Raw genomic sequence first — 22,854 nt, 5'->3', positions numbered from 1 at the left:
TAATTCTCATTTTAGAAAGCCAAACTTTTTATAATTAAAATTACTGAATGCAGTTTGCTTAAATTTTTTATTTAGCAGTTTCAGTTCGAATTTTAAATGATACTATAAAAATTATTTTGAAAACTGCCAAAGAACCAAGATACCAATCTACCTGAAATATACTCTGTGGCCACTTTATAACTAGCTTAATAATCTTTCCTCACTGATTATTTTCATTAAAGCAGTTATAATCATTAAAATTGAAAATTTGTTCACATATTTACATTGGCAACTTTAAATATTTTCAACAAATAGGAATATGTATGCATCATCTTCAGATAGAAATCTTGTATTTTTAAATAAAATTTACCCTTTCCAGTTTCTAGTTAACAGACTAACTCCTTAATTATCATAAAAATTATATATTTTAATTCTTTGTCATAACTATGTTTCTAATAGGTTTTCAATACATTCAATGAGAAATTTTATTTCATTTGCTAATATTCTAAGAATACAAGGATACAATCCAAGTGGACTTCTAGATCTTTTAGTAATAAGCCCAGTACCCTAACACCTATCAGTAGGACCTAATGCAAAGTAAGCATTTATACAAATCAGGGCATACAAAAGATAAACCAGGGTTATCAAGGCATTATAAACTTTAGATGATACTCTAACCCTTCACTTGAGCACACCAACTTGGGTAACAAAATATCGAAACTAATAATTAAAATCATTTGACACCTTCAAGATGAATAAGGTGGCAAATATGAAACAAAACACAATAAAGGAGAAAGAAGATGAAAAGAAAGAGATTGATAATGAGGAAGAGAAGAGGTAGAAAGAAGAAAAAGGAAAATGGTTCACGTAGATGACCTAACAAATTAGAGTAAGTACAAATCCTCTCAAGCTCTTGATATTTCTCCCGTTTTCCTTTAAGGCTTCAGTTTCATATTTTAAAAATCTAATTAAGTCTAGACTTAATATTTTTTGATATGCTAAGATATATATTATCTTTTCACCTTCTGGGGAAAAAAAGGACATTAGTGTACTTTCTCCATGTTATTAGTTACAGTAAGCCTGGTTTACTTAAGGTGTTCCAAGATAAAATGCGCATTATATTATCCTATGTCATTCATTAAATATTACCAAAAATAATCCAACACTTTAAAATATTACATGTTCATAAATTTTAGAATTTGAAATATATAGAACTAGAATTGCTATTTGTTAATTATGAGCAAGGGGGTTGACCCTAATTTCTTAATCATACAATCCAGGAAAAACAAGAATATTTATGCATGATAAAGATGCCAACGGAGGATTTTTAAAGTTAAAAGATTTAGAAAGTCAACATTGGGTTTCCCAAATTACTTCCTTCACACCATCTCAGTCATTTAACTTGCCTAACAAAACTATAATCAGGAACCAAGCCAGCAATAGCTCTCACACTGGTGTCATTTCAGTCTGATTGTAGCTTTATCAATATTTATGAGGTGGTTTTTGGAGTGAAGAAAATATATATTCTACTTTTCTTATATCTGTTTAATCTTTTGTGCATACAGGTCAATTTACTTTCCAAAGAAGTGTCAGTACAAAAAGAATTCAAGTAATATTTAGTAAAAAAAAAAAAAAAAAAACTATCAAACTGTCATGTTCAGGATTGATGTCTAGAAAGAACTGTTCAGTAATAAAGATGATCCTAGGACCACATCAATTATTCAGCAAATAATTACTGACCTCCTTCCACTGTTTCAGATATCAAACCAATTCATGTACTAACTTAAAATTCTGATGCTATCAAATTCTAAAAGAGATGGTACTTACTGTACATAACTACTGATTATTTCTATAATTCTTTTGCATTTCTGCCAGTTACTATACAACAGTAAATTCTCATTTATAAGTGGCCAAAAAGAGGATATTTCTTGAAATAAGAATATTCTAACCTCCAGATCTCTTAAGGAAGCCCTGGAATAGGGTCCAAGATTATCAGTTCACCTGATTTAACAAATGGTATCAGGAAAATAAAAACAAGAGATCTAAGGCAGTTAAGTATAATAATTTGTTTTCCAGGAGGCTTTGGTTTTTGTTTTGTTTTGTTTTGTTTTGTTTTGGTGGTACTGGGGTTCCTGGAAGCCCTTCTACCTCCAGGCTATACTCCCAGACCTATTTTATATTTTTATTTGGAAACAGGGTCTCTGAAGTCAGCGCGGCTGGTTTAGAACATGCGTGGATCCTCCTGTCTCTGCCTCCCAAGTACAAGTGTGCGCCACCTACAAGTGTGTGCCACCACGCTCGGCTTCCAGGATTCTTTAAATAACACACTTTTAACTAATTAAAACAATAATATCCCAGTACCACCAAAAAAAAAAAAAAAAAATCAAAGGCCTCAGAGACAACATACTAGCATACTATTAAATAAATAATACAAATTTTGAAACAAAACAAATTTTGGTGGAAGACTCTTCTCTTTTTAAGAATGTCTGCAAATTCAATGGCATTAACTTGTTTTGATACTTATTTTAATTTAGTAGCTAATGCTAGTTTAACAAAAAAAAAACTAAAAAAAAAAAACGGGATTGAGGGACTTCTGATTTTACTTTAGACTAGATTACTGGAGAATAACATTGACAAGATTCAAAGAAATGACAAAAATACATTACTGCTGGAACATATAAATATCACTTGGGTTATTAAGTACGGATTACATACAAAGAAAGCAGTACTATGAAAGCTATGATTAAAGTCTTCACAAATGTCAATTTCTGAAATACATAAAAAATCTAAAAATAGGTAAAATAAAATTATAAGATCAGTGAGTTGTGTATAATTAGATGCAAAATATTTTTATGCACTAAAATCTTATTACTGAGAGCATAATGACATAAAGGGACATAAAATTCCAGGAATATATTTTGTACTTTATTCAAAGAAGGTATAAAGTGTCTTGGAATGTTTAAGGAAAACTGCTTTTTAAATATTTACTATCCACTTATAACAAAATACCATATTATTACAGATTTGGAAAATCTATAACTATATATATATTAAAAATAAATTTTATCCATTTTATAGGTGGGAAATTTGAAAACTAGCAAGCTGTTTTCCAAATACCTCATGTAGACTTTTTATAAAAGGTTCTTTATAAAGGGGAATTTTCAGAAGAAGGTAAGTTTGTGAAACAGTGTATACTACTCTGTGTCTCTTGGAGATTTAGCTTACTAACTTATTGACTCAATGAAATTCTGTAATAAAAAATAATTCGTTTTTACCCAGAATTTTCCAAATTTGTTTAACCACAATGTAAAACTCATGTTCTTAGAATACACTTTAAAAAACTGAATGGATGAGGTATTAAAAAACATATACAAAAATAATGTTAGTATTGTTATGATGCTCTAAGATGCTTAAATAGAACCCCTTCATTAGGTTTACTCTTAATAAGTCATGATATTTTAAAGGCAAATAAAATATACTCACTGTTGTAGTACTTCCTGTACCTTCTGAATGGAGCTTTCAGCCAATGATAGACCACTAAGGGAGTTATTTCAAGCCAAGGTGTAATATTCTTGCCAGTAGTTTCCAAATTTAATGAAACTGAAGCTCTACGATACCAAAGTATTTCTCACAAGGAGACAGATCAACTCTGCTTTTACTAAAGGCATGACAGTAAAATCTATTGTACATGATTCTTGAATAAACAGCATATGTCCAGTCACATTTGGGAAATTAGGATCAGTAGTAGGAGTTGTCCACTTACATAAAAAGATACCATCCACCAGGGATTAAAAAAAAGATGCTTAAAAAGCCAAAAAGATAATGTTTAAGTAACAGAATAAAATGAGCAATAAATAATAAACAAGAGATAAAAATGAGTATATAGAGAAATAATAGAGAAACAAAAATGACTGCTTAAGATTAAAAAGGGAGTGGAAGCTGGGCACAGTGGTACACACCTATAATCCCAGTACTTAGGAAGCTGAGACAGAAGCATCACAGGTTTAAGGCCAACCTCAGCAACTTACTGAGACCCTGTTTCAAAATAAAAAATAAAAGGGCTGTGGGTGTGTCTCGAAGGTAGAATGGCCCTGGATTCAATCCCCAGTACATATATATATATATATATATATATATATCAATCATCACAAGTCCACTTTGAGCACATCATCAGGATTAACCACTGCTGAATATAGAAGAAAGAGAACCACACTAAAGGAGTTCCAAAGAAAAGGCCCTATGATAACATGAAAAATTATTTTACTATTTTAGATGCAAGGGAAAAAGGCTTAGAAATTCAACAGAAACTAAAACAGAATTGTATATACTTTTTTATTCAAGGATGCCTGCTCAGATTAATAAAAATCTTCAAACATACTGATATTTATACTGTAAAGGCAAATGCCCAATTAATATCTTTGGGAACACAGAAATAAAACAAAACAAAAATATACTTCAGATTCATTTATTTTACTACTTTATCTCCTATACAATGAGTATATTAGCAAGTCTTCTGCATATATTTTCAAAGGAATGATAAAATTCAGTGCAGTTGGAAATTATAACTTCAAAAGTTTCCTATAGGTGAAGTAAATGAAAAGACAAACTTTACACTTGGAAAGAATAAGCCCTGGGTCTAATGAATCAAAAATGTCTAAAGAAAGAAAACTGCATCTGACAATTCCAGCTCCCTTCAGTTATGGCTCTCACCTATTAAGTCCTGTTAGTACTACTTCAAAAGAAAATTAAAATGATATGATATTCAATGTAAAGACATCATGAATTACTTCTTAATTAACCAGCACAATATATTCAGAGATCATGTTTTCAATTGCCATTAATAAAAGGGAGACTTAGGTAAGAGAGGATTAATGTATACAAAAATGCTGTGAATTTATCAAATGTTTATGCTAACCTGATATATATTTAGTAATTTGGGGCCTAAATTGTTTATAAACTCTAAAGTTAGAAACAAATCTGAGGAATGTCATTAAAATAACTTTCAAAAGAAAGATAAAAGCCGGGCATGGTGGCGCATGCTTGTAATCCCAGCATTTGGGAGGCTGAGACAGGAGGATGGCGATTCATGGACAGCCTCAGCTACTTAGTGAGGCCCTGTTTCAAATAAAGTATAATAAACAGGGCAGGGGTGTAGCTCGGAGGTCAAATGCCCCTGGGTTTCATTCCCAGAGCCGCCCAAAAAAAAAAAAAAAAAAAAAAAAAAAAAAAAAAAAGACAGAAAGAAAAAAGAAAGATCCATCTTAGGTAATACTCTGTCATTTCACTTTAGGAGTTATATCTCCTTCAGGGAAAAAAGAAACATAACCTAATAATATAATCTATACTTTAATTGATGAATAAAAGAAACTCAGATTACCCAAAAATCTTTGAAGTTTTTATATATAGTTTAAGATCACATTATAAAAATTCAAAATTTAAAGTACACTTTTGTACAGGTTTTTCAATAGCATACTATTCTCAGTATTGATTTAAATGATGAAAAAGAAAATCTCTACTGAATAGTATAGCCAGGTCAAAACTAAATCTAAAGATTCTCATAAAATTCCACTAGATTTATCACAAATTAAATTTGAATTTCAAGGGTTAGATATAAGCAGTTTTTAAAGTGACATACTTATGTATATACAGTACATTTATGAATAAATCATTCTCTTCTCTATGGCAGCAGCTTCAGTATCTCCACTAAAGTCTTTTTACATAATCTACAACCTTCTGTAGAAATCATTAAGGGTTTGGGTAATTCAAACAAAGAAGAAATAAAGCAAAGGCAGCTTAAAGACATTGCATGGTGGGCTGGGAACAGAGCTCAGTGAGAGCATTTGCTTACTAGCATGTGCAAGGCCCTGGGTTCAATACCCAGCCTTGGAAAGAAGGCTGGAAGGGAGGGAGGGAGGGAGAAAGGAGGGAGGGAATCTTCAAATTCTATGGCTCATAATTTGAAAATTATGTTCCTAAGTGGGACTAAACTAGCCATAAAGTTTCTGTGTGATGTATTCTGTGTTTATACTGCAAAGGAAGTGAGCATTGCCCATATGTTTAAATTTGAAAGTTTACCAAAATATGTATAGTGGAAGCAAACATATACCAGTGACTTAATCAAATTATGCATTTAGTCTAGAATCAAAGCATGATAAATCATACGTGCCAATTTATTTAAGAATTTATCATAGCTGGGAGTGGTGGTGCACACTTGTAAACCCAGCATTCAGGAGGCTGAGGTGAGAGGATCACAGTTTGGTTGTAGATCTATACAGGCCTCTCACTTAATGCTTAACACTTAGTAGATGTGCAAGGAACATGTAATGTATAAATGAGTATTCTACAGAAAAATATTTCAAATAGGATTATAACCTGAAAGAAAGTAAAAACCCACTGTCTGTCTCAAGAATTACTACACAATAGCATTCATATGATAAGGTCTTAAAACTACACAATCATATATTTTTCTATTTGGAACAAGAGATGAAAAGGTATCATTTCCTGACAGCAAGAAGCAGACACTACAATCTTTTAAAATTTCAGATTCCAGCATGTTCAAAAAAGTCTCAATAGATTTAAAAAGTTTCAATAGGATCCAGCAACTGAACATACTTGAAAAATCAGGACTCAATAGTGTCTTCCTAGGTTCAGAAGAGCAAATCAGAAGTAACAGCACCCACAAAACACAAAAGGTTTGTCTGAGTAGTAGCTTGAGTGGCAGAGCCAAAGTATTCTACAGTGCTTCCAAACTGCCTGTGGCATCTTTTACTAATTTCCTGGTATTATTGGTTTTAGAGTTAAAAGGAACCAATTTGGAAAGGTCCTGCAGGAAAAACAAAGAGTAGGGGTTTTCTGTCCATGTTTTTTCATATAGTGGTGAGAAATAGAAAATGATACTATGGTTTTTTCCATTTATAATTTTATTAGTAATACACAAGACTCTATAATGCTTTATTTACTTTGCTAAAATAAGGAAAACCCCAATGTTCAAAGAACCAAATCTTAAAAGAAAAAAACAGAAAAAAATTAAGCATTTATCCATTACACAATGTGCTACAAACCTCACATTACATGTGATAATTAAAAAGGTGACTATAGTACAGGTATTAAAATTAAGAGAGAATATCTAATGGTAGGGGGAGAAAGAAAAAGAAAAAAAGTGAAAAAAAAAAGACAATTAGAGCAACAACCAAATCAAGGATGAGTTACCAAAAAGTTTATATTAAGTTATTTTGAAAGAAATAGTCTTTACTCATAATCAAAACATATATTTTGGCCATCTAAAATATCATCCCTGAGTATGTTCTGGAATAAAAAATGTATAGCCAGAGAGGAATAGGGAAATAAGTATTTAGCCTACAGTCAGATGTGAGGGGGAAAAAAATCCCAAACCTCATGAGAAAATCATTAACACTTAATGTTTTTACATAATTTTTATTATGATTTTCTGTACAACAGACTATTAGTCATTGAGTTCTTAATAGCTAATGCTTTTAATTAATGATTTATCCTTACACCTTTGAGAAACAATACAAGCAACTGATTTCTATGAAAGCTTCTGGTTTATATGCAGACCTTTTTTATGTGTAGAAACTAATTTTTAAAAATATTCACTAAATATTCACTGGTACATTGGTAAAAACTTAAAGAGGTTTTCCAAAGCTTTGTGTCAATAACAAATGTAAACCTTAATAAAAGATATAGTATCATTTCACAATAAAAATACTAATGTATATATGTAGTGCAAGAGTTAAAAAATAAAAAATTTAACAGTCCACAGAATATACCTATAACTGTGCTAAGGAGGCCTCTTAAGAACTTCCCTGTACCTTTGCAGCCCTTTAATTTTTCTTGTATGACTTATCAGTTAGCTTCCAATTGGTAAAGTGAATACTTTGCTTTGGTAATTTTTTATATATTTGATTCATTTAAACTTGGTTACCATCCCTAGTTACAAAAATTGCTCACGGATTACAACATCAATACTTTCAGATGCTAAGAAAATTCCACACTAACTCTACATCACATGTACATCACATGTATGTACATCCATATAGATGGTATATCTGCAGAGGCTTTTTATGTATATATGGATATATTTTTTTAAAAAATAGAGAGACATATGAAGAAATGTTAAGCTGGTGGTCTCTATATTTCAGAAAGAGACATTTCTCTCAACTGGGTTAATTATTTGTACAGATAAAGAAAGCATATTTTCCACAATAATTATATACCTGATCCAAACATGTCTGTTATATTATGCAAAATCATAAAACATCAAGAATCACTTGATTATCTGTAAGAGAAAAGAAATACTAAAAGCTCCGAAAGATGTAGTGATTTTCTTGCTTTTTTCTGAAAAATATTTTAAACATTGTATAAAAAGACTTTTAAATTTACTATAGAAAAATAAGTTTAAGAAAGAGCAAAATAAAGCATGAATGAGTATACACAAAGAAGTAGAAAAAGATAAACACTGTTGTCCAGAACAGAATCACTAAATGGGTATGACATCTGAGAAATTTATTATCCAGTTAATTTTGCACAGACCTAAAATCAAGGATAAAGCAATGAAGACTAATAAGGGAGAAAAAGGAAAGGTCACTGATTGTAGAAAAAAATTTCATCACTTCAGGACCAAACACCTCTGAACAGAAGAGCTACAGTAAGGAAGGAATAGTGAGGAAATAGCTACAGTGAGGAAGTGTGCTCATCAGTAATGGCCACTCTGGAATAGCAAAAGGGAGGTGAGAAGAAACAAAGTAAGAAAACTTAAGTTTTTCATTCAAGAGAAAGAATAAAATTAATCTTTTACTAAGACTTCTAATTTTTTAAACTAAATAACTTTAAAAATAACTTTAAGAATTTTATGTTGACTTTTTGATTAAAACTAAACTGAGAACATATAATAGCAAAGCAGAAGGCCGACTTCTAGAAATATATATTCAAGAAATGATTACTTTCATCACCAAAACTAGATTAGAGTGTATTAGTGAAACAAAAGAGAACAAAAACAGGCATCACATGAGAACCAGAAGAGTAAAATTATGATTAAATCAAGTTTCTCCCAAAAAGAGAAGTGTTAATTATATATTGACAGTATTTCAGTCTTTTAGAGAAAAAAGTAGCTAAACTTTGAGACTAACAGCAAGGGAAAGGATCTCTTGATTAAACATAGAAAACCATTAGTAATATTATCTCATAAAATATGTAATAAACATTTAGAAAATGACAGCTTTTCTAAAATAAAAAGGAAAGAAATAAAGATTCAAGGCTCCCAACATAATTACTGCTATTAGGATTTATAGCTGTTGTTTTATTTATATTTGAGGGTGAGGGATACCAGTGAAGACATGACAGAAAAAATTTAAAACCAAAACTAAAAGCAGTTCATGAGAAAACAACTTATGCTTCAGTGATGAAGCTACTGTCTGGATGATATAATTTTCAGGCATATTTTGATATTTTAGGGAAATGCAATAGATTACACTTATAATGATAAATTCATTAATAACAATCCACAAATTGGAAAGATGATAAAAATAATTATTTTAGGGAAGTAATTCTAATGGCTTGTATCCTTGTTTTTGCCTAAATGTGGCTGAGAATCTTTAAAATCATGTAAAATGAACTCTATATGACATAAGTTCTAAACTACATCAGTTATCACACAGCTTTGACAAAACATTTGGCAGTAAAATTAAACAATTATTAAAGAGATGTTTATAGTTAAAGTGTACATATGTGTGTAAGGTAAATGCAGTATGAATTCATATATAATTTAAATATTTTTTCTTAATTTTACATCTAACTTAAAGAAAAAACATACATATATCCAACAGAGATTTAAATGTGACAACTGCTGGACATAATTTAGTTTAATTTAAAGTAACAATTTGGAAAATAACAAAACATCCGTAAATCATTTTACACATACAACTTTTTGGTAAACATATAAATAAGATATCTATTTCCAAAGCATAAAAGAACACATTATACAAGAAATGTAATTCCAATGCACTTGTTTTTATTTTAGCTCAGTGTAATTATTAAATTAAAAATCTTATGTTGGGGTAACTGGTTTTAAGCAAATTCAAAATATTTTTCCACTTGCAAATTCTGCCTATGACTAATATTGTAGAGCTCTATGTTTTCTTCAAAATAGTTTATGCCTTTGTACAGAATTTGGATCACATACCCATGCCTCTGTTTGAATGGGCTTGATATTGCTTAGAAGCACCTCTTCATAGTTTCCATAATCAATGAATTTAACCACTGCTGTCATACCGGAAGAATGAAGGGCTTCAACTTCTGCCCGGTAAAACTGAGGAGGCAAAAAGGAGTTTTAAACATGACAGTCAATGTTGTCTACAAAAGCAATGTTTGATGAAAATATAAATTTTCAAAGCAAGACACTATAACAGCATAAAATATTTTAAAGACTTACCTTTAGATAACCTTTTGACTAACACTGATAAGGTAATTATTATCTACCTATCAGAATATATAACAAGTAATATATTTAAAAAAAACAGAAACATATGACAAAAATACACTGCAAAGAAGAATGATATTCTCAGATGGAGAAAATGAGGTAAAGAAATTGGGTAAGAAAGTAAGTACTTTCCCAGGGTTGGATTTGTAGGGTTGAGACACTACAAGACCAAGAACTTTTATCAGTTTACCCAGTGTTTCTTGACTCTGAGAACTCTAATACATTAACTAATAAAGAACTGATTTATACAATAATTATAATTAAATTTTTGTTATAAAAAAAGAGAGTAGGTCATCTAATGGAAGTACTTCTCCAGTATGAGTCAGCAATTCAGGATCCAAATTATAAGTTTGAATGTTGTTTAGTGAAAGTGAAATGGATATGAAAATAATTTGCTTTACAAGAGTATTTTCTTCAAACTAGGGTAGTTGGATGCTTGACTACAATACTATCTGCTCTAATAATATCTCTTTAAAAGTTATCAGAATAAAGGTAACAAAAATTCTTATTCTCTACATCCTTCTAAGAGAATAAGCTACTCCATACACACCAGAAAATTGTGTTTTAGCCAGTATATTTCCTTGTATATTGAACTAGTAATGAGCATATTTTATATTACAAAATTATTAAGTGAATCCATGGTGTTTTCTCCTCAGGTCTGGATACTAGAAAGTTTGGAGACACCATATTGGAGTGAAACACAAAGATGAGTAGAAGAAACTAAAAATAATTTTAAAGTAATTGTATTTTGATGTAAAAAGATGGTTGAACCAAAAAAAAAAATTAGTCAAAATAAGGTGAGATGATGGAGTGCCTTACATGCTGCCTGCTAGAATCAGTATCTATTTAATATATGAAAGACTGTGTGTGTGGGAGATACTGGGGATGAAACCCAGGGGCATTCTAATTCTGAGCTACACCCCCAGCCCTATTTTTTATTTTGCAACAAGGTCTCACTAAATTGCAGAGGGCCTCACTAAGTACCTGAGGCTATCCTCTAATCCTCCTATCTCAGCCTCCCAAGTACTGGGATTACAAGCATGTGCCACCACGCCTGGCTTACATAAAAGATTATTATTATTATTTTTTATGGTACTGGGGATGGAACCCAGGGGCATTGTACCTCCCAAGGTACACCTCCAGACCTATTTTTTAGTCCTTTTAGTTTTGAACAGGGTCTCACTGAGTTGCGAAGGGCCTCGCTAAGTAGCTGAGGGTGTGCACAAACCGCGATCCTCTGGTCTGCCTCCCGAATGCTGGGATTACAAGTGTGCGCCACCAAGCCTGGCTTACATGAAAGATTTTAAAGAGAAAAAAATGGCACCATCTAAGACAAGGAACACATTGGTAGCAGTATAAATGACAAATTTAAGAGGAATAAGGGAAGACAATGAAGCCAACTGGAAGTTGTTACAGTATTCCATTACAGAGGGCAGAAAGAGCTGCATTAGTTTGGAAGCCTGACAAAGGATAGCTATCCCAAATTCTCAAACCCTTCTCTACAAATAATGCTCAAGAAAAGGCAAAATAGCGTGAGGATTTAAAAAAAATACAGATTGCACTAATTGATTATCTCCAAAACATCACAACAATGCAATGAAGAAGATTATGGTTATCTTAATGACAGTTACAAAAATTTTTTTTCTTAAATTTTTACCTTTGTCTCTGGCTACAAAATCGAAAAGTGTCTATTCTTGAAGACATTTAAAAGCTACCTTCTTAAGTTAGGTAGTTTCAGAAGGTAACTAATTTCATCTCTTTCACAGGGTGAATATTGGTTATCTTATTTTTAGTATTTAATAGTATAATTAGAGTCCACAGTCCTTCCTAAAATGAAATTATACCAACTTAAATCAAATTGGTATTCACCTTAAAAAGAGAATCCAGTTACTCTAAGAATACATATTGGAAATGTCATGCGTACTCTTGTTAGGTACTGTGTTCTAGATATTTTTTGATATTTTAAGTATATTCAACAGAGGCAAGAGCTGAATTCAATATTACTGATTTTTATAGATTACAATGAAGATTAAAGCTTTATTAATAATCTTATCAAGTATTAAAAGGTGTCTGGGTAATAGAACACACAGCCAGAACTATGTTACACATCCCAAGCACCTGGCACTAAGCAGCTACTCAATTATGGTTTGTTCAATACTCGATTAATTAACATTTGTTGAAGGAACTTGTCTACTAAGTCTAGTTATGAATGTAGTTTTGTTATTTTTCTCTGTTGCTTCCTTTGCGGTCAATCATTTATATTCATTAGAGAGCAACAAGACACCCTTGATGCTGTAGAGGGCTGATTTTTGGCTTTGTAAAGATTGGCTGTCTCCATTTTGCCTTTACTACTTTGGATAAAATCCACGTGAGATTTCAGTGGGAAACCTGAAGCATTTACAAAGCCTTTCAAACATGGATGAACTTGGACCCCAACCTCTTACTTCTCTGGCTCTTGTCAAGGTCACCAGCAACCTCACATGGTCCATGACAGAAAACACTTTTGCATCTTCATCTTAACCTTGGACAAAAGCATCTGACACAGTGGTCATTCCCTCTCATGCAGACAATGTTGGTTTGATAAAGACTGATTTCCAACTACTTCACTTTCTCTTGCCTCTACAATAAGAGAGAAATAGCTCAATGTAAGAAATTCTCCACTACCCAAATCAAACAGTTCCTTAATTTTGGAAAGCAAGTGGTCTGAGTTGGGGTTCTGAGAGTCTAGGTAGTGAAGAACATCTGCATTTGCTTTCCAAGTCTCTTTAAAGCAAGGCCATGTGAGATAGTTTCAAACACTGAAATTTAAATAAAGGCTTGCTGATATCCCTGGGAAGACTTTTGCCTTTCTAAGGGAAAAAAAAAAAAAAATAGTAAGGACACATAGCCTCCTCCCTTCCTTTTATACTTAAATAAAGACTTTGACAGCCAGAGATACTGTTCCTACTATCCAACATTCATTAAAAAAAAAATTTTTAAAGTCAATGCCACCTAGCTTTATCACCCTGGACCTGTCCTTGTTGCTATCATCAGGTAACGATTAACATACTGCTTATACCTCATAAGTCATTCAACACAAAAGGGCCTAGTTCTTGATTCTAATCTGAATTTCAGTTCCTTGAAATCTTCAAATCTTCAGTTGCCTTTACTTCTACCACTCCATTTAGTCACTCTCTCATGGATACATCCTTATCAAATAAAATAATTTCATAAAACTTTTATTTCAAATATATTTTTCACATAAACCTCACATCCACCATCATCCTTCAATATATAACTCCCTTACATCTGCTTTTCCATGTATCTCCAAATCCCTCATCAGTCTATTTTTTTCTACATAACTTAAACTATATAGCATCCTAATTAATTAAGAGTCAACAAACAACTATGAAATCCCTATACTGGGCAAGTAACAGGGCTACAGAAGAAAACTAGATACAGTCCTGCCTTTAAGGAACATATTATCATGGTAGGGTTAAGAGATACCAGTTAAAAACCAAAATCAAAAATATTTATAAATTGTTATAAGTTTTAAAAAGTAATCAAGGCACTGGTTGAGTGGAATTATGTACTAGGGAAGAAACAAAAGTTCAAAGATGCTCCTCTAGGAGATGTTGTTTGAACCAACCTCAAGCATAAGAATAGTAGTTGGTAAGAAAACATGTTGGGCAAAAGGAAAAAGCACAAAAAGCATTCTTGCTAAGGAATGCTCTGTCCTCTTTCCACTTCTGTACTTCCTATGTTGGTCTTCTAGCTCTGACAGAGCTCTTACTTGATCTACTTATTATTCTTATCTATTCCTTTCCCGTCTCCCCCACAACTTCCTCCTTTCGCTTTTAATTACCATATAATATAGAACAAAGAGATGTCTATAAAGTATTTGTCTGACAATTTTAAATTATTTATTTTAAGGTGATTTTTCTAGAGTAGGTTATTTTGTTCCTTAGGAATCAGTAAAATTTTGCTAGAACAAAAACATTTGTAATTTGGTAAATAAGTATAATAAAGTAGGGCTACACTTAACTATGTAAAATATTTTTTCTGATACATAAGCTAAAACCAAATCTAACTTAACCAAGTCTTATGGAAAAAAATTCTACCTAAGCATTCACAAAAAAACACTAATATTTTATAAATTACATACCTATAAATCTGCTTAAAAGCTTTAAACAGGTATAACTAGAAAATCAAATGCATAGTCTCAAAGTGATGGCATTCCATAAAGTCCCACCAGAATGTTACATTTAAGTAATATTAGTACTTAACATAACATGTTTATAGTATCCATACCTTATTGTCTTCCCAATAAAGTGCAAAACATTCATCTCCAGGTTTCCATATTTTTGCATACTCCATAGGAATAGAAGACTCTAGAACTCTTTCTGGCTTAATTGGCCCAGATCTTCTTTTGGGCCCAGTATTGTAAAATATTTTATCATCATAGGGTATAGTTGTGACAGGTCCTGCTGGCTTAATTGGTCCAACTCGCCTTCCTTTTAGTGGCATTTCTGTCTCTCCATTTGGAACACCAATGAAACTATTACTTCGGACAGGATTCTGGTAGTCAGTATTTACATTAAAATGTTTGTCAATTTTTACACCACTGAAAGCTTCATTATTTATTGTTCGTGATTTCCTGTCATAAAAATGATCAGGGTTACCTGTTTGGTTTTCTCTTCTCCCCCGTTTTTGGTTATTATAGTCTATGGATTCTTGAGGAAGTGGATTTTCTTTTGCCTCTGCATAGGATAGACCTTTTCCTGATCTGCTTTGCATACAGTTATCTCTTTTTTTAAAAGCACCATCATTATGATGAGAACTCAAAGGATACGAAGTATCTTTAGTTCTGTCATATCTAGAATATGGCCTATCACACTTGATTCTTTCTTCGGCCCATACTTCAGATCCTGAAGAAGTACTTGGTCTTTCAGAACCTCTATTTCTAGATAATCCATTGCCATCTAAAACTGACTTTGAATTTTGTGTGTCTCTTTGAAAACGAGGAGGTTTTTCATTTCTTGGCTGTCTGGTATCATTTCGAGGAAGATATCTTGGTTGATTATTATCTTTTACTCCATTTTGTTCGGTGTTTGACATCCTGTGTTGTCCCTGATGAAGCTGCTGCAGCTGTGACTTAGGTTCTGAAAGGTAAGAGTATATCAGATGAATATCAAAATGAAGACTAAGAATTAAACTTAATTACTAAAAAATGTCAAAAAATTATTACATTAATAAAAATTGATCAAACTACTATTTTAACATTTTATCCCATTTTCCCATTTCATTATCCTAACTCCTCTGTGCTACTTTAGATTACTTATTTCTAACATTCCTTGGTTAGCCATACTAGAGATGCAAAATGATATAAACGAGGAAAAGTGGTGAGTAATCAAGTCATTTATCCTTGTCGCTGAATGTTTACATTTTTATAAATAGCCATCTATATATGCCATTTCTATAATTCATCTTTGAAAACATTATAAAACAAAACTGTAAACTGCTAACTCAAAAACAGCTATGAACTGCACAAGTACACATGCTCACGTCCTTTCTGTATCCCACTCTAATTGAGAAATGTACAGATATCATTACCAGTCATTTCCTAGTCTTTGCAAAAATGATCCTTCTCAAATCCTTCAGGATCTGGAACTGATGCTTATATTTCAAACACATATGCTACTATAGAAAAAAATTAATTTCTTGATAAGAGTGGGTACTACTTGAAAATATAGAAAAAAGTATCAAACATATTATTAAGTATAATGATATAATACCCAACTTGAAACCAAAAGCAGTAACATGGTAAATGTATACTAGTAGACAACATAGTTCACCTAGCAATTTTATTCTAATTAAGTCTGTCCCTTGTCACTTACTCTCTTCCTTAGTCGTTTTACACAGCATATCTGTAACATTATTATCAAAAACACTGAGTAATCTGGTGAATAACGTTTTCTTCAACATATACCACAATCAGCATGCAGGTCATAATTATTCTAATATTTCCTGAGAGTCACAACATTTCCAAGAACAGGTACTACTGACATTTTGGCTGAGCCTCTTCCCTACATTACAAGAAAACTTCACTGACCTCCATACACTAAATGTCATAAGCACCCTCCTCCAGTCACTGCAATCAAAACGATCCCCATATATCTCAAAACACAAACTGGCAGCCAAAGGGTATCTGGTAGATTATTTAAAACAAGGAATAAAGGAGATGTTTAAAGGTTCTGAGTGAAAAAACAGGCTACAGATTAAAGATCAAGATTCAACCAGGCATGACAGTGCACAACCTGTACTTGAAAGAAAGACTAAGGCAGGAGGCTGGCAGGTTCAAAGACAACCTCAGCAAGTAGTGAAACTCTCAGCAATCTAGTATGACACTGTTTCAATAAAATAAATAAAATAGGGCTGGAGGTGTAGCTCAGAGGTAGACTGTCTGTAAGTGCAATCCCCAGTAAAACACACACACACACACACACACACACACACACACACACACACATTAAAAATAAAGGTCAAGACTCAAAATGGCAAAGAATACTCCAATAAAACTTTTCAATGGCCAGGCGTGGTGGTGCACTCTAGTAATCCCCGCGCTTGGGAGGCAGAGACAGGAGGATCGTGCAGGTTCGAAACCAGCCTCTCAAATATGCAAGATTTCAAACACTCTCCATGACCAGTAAAAGAAACTTTTTTCAACATCTGATTTTTATTTTTATACTGTGCTTTTATGGATGCATCATACTCTCACATCATAATATAAATGTCAAGTGACATCCACAGCACTTGGTAGCCCCCTACCTCCCCATTTCCCCCACATTGTATATTCACATATGTACACACATTCAATGGTAGTATTTACATTAATGATCTTCAGTCTTCCTCTTCCCCTTCCCTTAGACTACCTCCCTGGCTCCACTGAGGTTTTTCCTCCATTATTTGGAGTCCCTCTAGCATCTGCTTTTTAAGCATAACACAAATGTATTTTTTTTAGATTTTTTTAATTGGTGCAATATAGTCTCACGTCATAATGTAGATCATGTTAACAACGACATATAGTCATGCAGTACTTGGTACACTTCCCCCCCTTTCCCTTTTCCCTCCCTCCCAATACTGAGTGCCCAGGTTAACAATTTATATTCACATGTATACACATATTTGAGTGTAGGTCTTCCATTAATTAACCTCAACCTTCTTCCTCCCCTACCCTGCCTTTCTGGCTTTGCTGAGGTTTCCCCTCCACTATCTGGAATCCCATTAATATTCCAAATACTTCCTAGCTTGAGCATACTAGGAAAAACATATGTCTCTTCTCCTGTGCTTGGCTAATCTCACTTAATATAATGTTCCTCAGGTCTCTCCATCTTCTTGTGAATGGCATGATTTTGTTCTTCATTGCTGAGTAGAATTCCATTGTGTGTATTTTCCATAATTTTGCAATCCATTCATTTGTTGATGCAGACCTAAGTTGGCTCCATATTATGGCTATTATGAATTGTGCTGCTATGAACATGGGTATGCATATGTTACTGTAGTTCTCTGATTCCAACCCCTTTGGAAAGACACCTAGGAATGGTAGAGCTGGATCATATGGTGGATTCATTCCCAGTTATCTAAGAAATTTCCACATTGATCTCCATAGTGGCTGAACTAGTCTGCACTCCCACCAACAGTATAAGAGTTCCTATTTCCTCACATCCTTGCCAGCATTTGTTATTTGACTTCTTTATGCTTGCCATTCTGATTAGGGTTAGACAGAATCTCAGTGTAGTTTGATTTGCATCTCCCTGATGGCTAATGATGTTGAACATTTTTTCATTTTTTTCACCAGCTACTGGCCATTTGCATCTCTTCTTTTGTGAAGTGTCTATTCAATTCAGTTGCCCATTGTTTTAATTGGTTTGTTTTGCTAGTGTAGAGTCTTTTGAGCTCTTTGTATATTCTGGATGTTAGCCCTCTATCAGAGTGGTACCTCGTAAAGATCTCCCATTCTGTAGGCTTTCTCTTTAGATTCTTGATGGTTTCTTTTGTTTTGTTTTGTTTTTGGTGGTACTGAGGGTACCCAGAGGCTTTCTATCTCCAGGCTATACTCCCAGACCTATTTTATATTTTATTTGGAAACAGGGCCTCACTAAGTTGCTGAGAGCCTCACTAAGTAGCTGAGGCTGGCTTTGAACCTGTGCAATCCTCCTGTCTCAGCCTTCCAAGCGCAGGGATTATAAGCATGCGCCATTACACCCGGCTCCTTGATGGTTTCTTTTGATGAGAAGAAAATTTTTGGTTTGATGCCATCCCACTTGTTAATTCTTGTTTTAATTTCCTGTGCATTCAAGGTCTTGTTGAGGAAGTTACTACCTGTGCCTAAATGTCTTATTTCAACAACTGTACTCAATTTAAAATTTTTCTAAAGTTCTTGCTGGGATTGTTTATTCTATCTAGAAGTAAAGATCAAGAGAAGAACAAGAGTGACTATAAGCAGTACATAAATGAGTACTTTCAAAAGAAATAATGTACTAGCATGTTTTTCCAGACATTATTAGAGAATAAAACAGCAGTTGCATATGTTGATTATCTGCTATGGGTACCTTCCATGAGCACTTTATAGATCTTATCCTATAGGTCTTACCCACAGTGGTTTTATGATATACTCATTTGAGGCTTATTTAACAGGGAGGGGTGAGGTCCCTTGTATAGTGAACTGAATCAGCTCCCAAAATAAATCCAATATGTCTTTCATTGGCTGTCAGCTAGGTTTGAATAGCTTTCTGGGAGTAAGGTTTTTAGACCTGCTGTGGTTCAGGTTGAATTTTTCTTAAATTATTCCAGGAAGGGCCACTGATATCTATGATGGTCAGAAAGTACAAAAAAAAAAAAAAAAAAAAAAAGGTCATTATGACAATGACTATCTTGGACTACTGATGGGGCTAGGTAACCACCATATATATCAAATGAAGGTCCAACAAGGTTTGTAGGTGGGGGAAATCTGCATTTAATTCTAAAAGAAAAAAATGAGAGATTTTCTAGTCTCCAATATAGGAGTAAGGGGTACTTTTGAGTATGTGGAACAATGTTGGGAAGCTATATTAGTAGGAAAATATCAACTCTCTTCCTCTGAATACAGATCCAATCTACTTTAAAATTTTCTGGTCTTTTCTATTATTGTCCTTACTAACCTCTAATACCTACATTCATGTACTCAATCACTCTAACACACCAGCTTTCTTACATCAGCAGTATAGTCCTAAATGAGACCTGAGGAAGGGAATGGTTCAAATAATGTTAGGTCAATATATGTTATATCACTACCAATTTCACTAGCATGTACAAGGACAGAGAGGTGGGTATAGAGTAGGATGTGAAGGAAAATACATCAGGTTATCCATGCATTTATGAAAGTGTCATTTTGACTCTCACTATGATGGACAATTACAATATACCACTAAAAGTATAAGAAAAGTACAGTCCTAAAAAAAAGTAAACAAGAAATCCTGGTACTTTTAACAAATAAACAAGTTTAGGAATTTGATAATAAAGTAAAAAATTATTTCATTATTATTTTCAATTATTAAACTGATTATGTTAGTGAGATTACAGAATAAGACAAGTACTTTTACTAATAATACTTCAGCTACTATGCTTAAAGAAAATTGTTATTTTAAAAAATAATATTACCCTTTAGAATAACTCACTGAGAAAATAAAAATAAAAAGTGCTTTAAAAAAGATCATTTTCATATATATTTTTCCAGATGAAAATAATAAAGAGAAGTTTGTAAATGTTTCATCATTCTCAGATCTTAATCTTAATATCATTTAACTTAAATAGTTAAGTAATAAAGTCCTAGATAAAGTATTTTAAATCTGAGCTACTTTATTGAATAAATAATAAAATAGAGACACTAAATTACTATCCTATGAGAAAGGGTATTTTAAATAAATTAAAGAATATCTCCCAAGTCAAGGGGAGACAGTTCCTCAGTTAATGAGTCCAAGCCTAGGTGCCCTCTACCAGGCCTTCTGAGAAGGCATGATGATGGCGAACACCCCTCTATGCCAGGTCTATAATTACTCAAATAATAAATATACTGGTATGTTTTTCCTGTACAGGAAGCAAAGTAAAATGCATCATCTTTTTCTTTCTAAGTAACCCAAAATGGACCAAAAATGAAAACTGTAGAGTTGGGCGTGGTGGTGCACACTTCAGTACTTGGGAGGCTGAGACAGAAGGATTGCAGGTTCGAGAACCGCCTCAGATAATTAGTGAAGATTTTGGCAAGGTAGTGAAACCCTGTTTCAAAATAAAGAATGAAAAATAGAATTTATTATCATTTAATTTTTTTCCTTTTTTATTCCTCCATGTTTCCAATTCAAAATAGGATCTTCCTGAAAATAACTACACATGGTAACAATTTATAGTAAATAGCAGAAAAAAAGAAAGATCAACAAAATGATAAAAAATTACAAAATATGTGAAAGCATCTAAAAGATCAAGGTGGCAAAACTTTATATGTAAGACATTATCAAAGAAAGCTGCATGAATTTAGTAGGACCTATTAATCCAAAGGAAACTATCAGAACATCAAGAGGGGTTAGAACAAAAATCAAAATGATACTCTGATTTTCATTTTTTTCTATATTATAAACATTCTCCAGATTAAAAATGTATATACACTTCAAATTTTTTCTAGATTAAAATATGACAGGAAATATTTTGAAATTTAAAAGTAATTCAGTCCTATCATTAAAAAATACCTATTTAGCCCGGGGTAGTGGCGCACGCTTGTAATCCAGGAGACTAAGACAAGAGGATCGCGGTTCGCAGACAGACTCAGCTACTTAGTGAGACCCTCTGCAACTCAGTGAGACCTGGTTTTAATATAAAGAACAAAAAATAGGGCAGCAGGTGTAACTCAGAGGTCAAATGCCCCTGGGTTTCATCCCCAGACCCGCAAAAAAAAGAAAAAACGCAAACTATTAAATCTCTCTTTTCATGACACTTTCCAGGGACTTATTCTAAAATACTAAGTCCTTTGAATTTGGCCCCCAGTTAACTCTAGAGATGTTTTTGGATAATGTTATTAATCTAAGAAAATATTCACACTTACAATACATTCAGAATAATTAAGCCCTCTGAAATAAGCAGCTTTGAAATCACAAATACTTGGGCAATTAAGTATGATACCAAATTATCTTTTAAAATGTATTTACAAAGATGAGTGTACCACTTCTTGGTATCCTTATAAAAGAATTAAAGTCAAAATACTAGAGTGATACATGCTTATTCATATTTATAGCAGCACAATACACAATAGCCAAACTATAGAATCAACCGAGGTATCTATCAACAGATAAATAGATAATGAAAATGTGATATATGCATACAATAAAATTTTACTTAATCATAAAGAAAAACAAAATTATGTCATTTCAGAGAAAATGGATGGACTAGAGAATATTATGCTAAGTAAGATCAGCCAGTCACAGAAAGTCAAGAGTCACAAATTTTCTTTCATATGCAGAAGCTATAAAGAAAACAGGAAACAAAGAGACTAAGTGAGGAGAGAGACCAGTAAAATAGTGGAAGGAGACTGAAGGAGGAAGATGAAGAAAGGAAAAGGAAGAACTCATGAAGAAAACAGTTCAAACAATGCTATGCCCAGATATGAAGGTATCGTTACCCATCTCACTAGTATGTATACAAAGAGATAGGTAGTGGGGTAGGATCCAGAGGGAAATATAACAAGTACTGCGTGCATATGTGTTTGTATGACTCTGAATCTATGAAGTATAATTACAATGCCCCAATAAAAGTACAAAAATAAAAGAGAAGCTAGATCACAGCTCTAACTGAAATCTTGACACACAGAAAATATGAGATAGTAAATTTGCATTTTTTACATGGCTGACTTTGTGGTAATTTGTTATGCAGCAATAGAAAACTAATATATCATACTTTACAACCAAGGAAAATATTGCTCTTCCATGTTGTTGCTTATAAATCTCATCTATATCAAACATTTATTTTCTCAAGCAATGCATGCCTTTTCTATACAATTGAGCAAATAGGCTTTCATTTTCATGAAATCTAGACACTTCATATCTATAATAAGAGCATTTTACCTCTAAGCTTATTTCAATGTTTCTAAATATATGTGAAAGAAAAACAAAATTTAAAAGTATATTTTTCTTAGCCTTTTAGAACATTATATATATATATATTGTGTGTGTGTGTGTGTGTGTGTGTGTGTGTGTGTGTGTGTGTGGTAATGGGATTCCTGGAAACATATATATATATATATATACATACATATGTGTGTGTGTGTGTGTGTGTGTGTGTGTGTGTGTGTGTGTGTGTATGATGTATATATATATTTT

At 32.7% G+C, this 22,854-nt stretch overlaps 1 protein-coding gene across 1 annotated transcript in view; it reads right to left on the bottom strand.

The window, feature by feature from the left end:
- The window catches only part of TDRD3 (tudor domain containing 3), a gene marked incomplete at its 3' end in the record, with an annotated part of 135,427 nt that overhangs the window by 17,733 nt on the left and 94,840 nt on the right, over positions 1-22,854 (bottom strand). Inside the window, exons 11-12 of the mRNA XM_080719972.1 lie at positions 14,765-15,615; positions 10,178-10,303 (exon numbers count right to left, since the gene is read on the bottom strand). Coding sequence (XP_080576098.1) covers positions 10,178-10,303; positions 14,765-15,615 — 977 coding nt within the window. The remainder of the gene's footprint in view (positions 1-10,177; positions 10,304-14,764; positions 15,616-22,854) is intronic.

The sequence above is a fragment of the Muscardinus avellanarius genome, assembly GCF_963383645.1.
Source record: "Muscardinus avellanarius genome assembly, chromosome: 2".
Classification (NCBI taxonomy): Eukaryota; Metazoa; Chordata; class Mammalia; order Rodentia; family Gliridae; genus Muscardinus; species Muscardinus avellanarius.
This window is presented reverse-complemented; position numbering and strand designations above follow the sequence as displayed.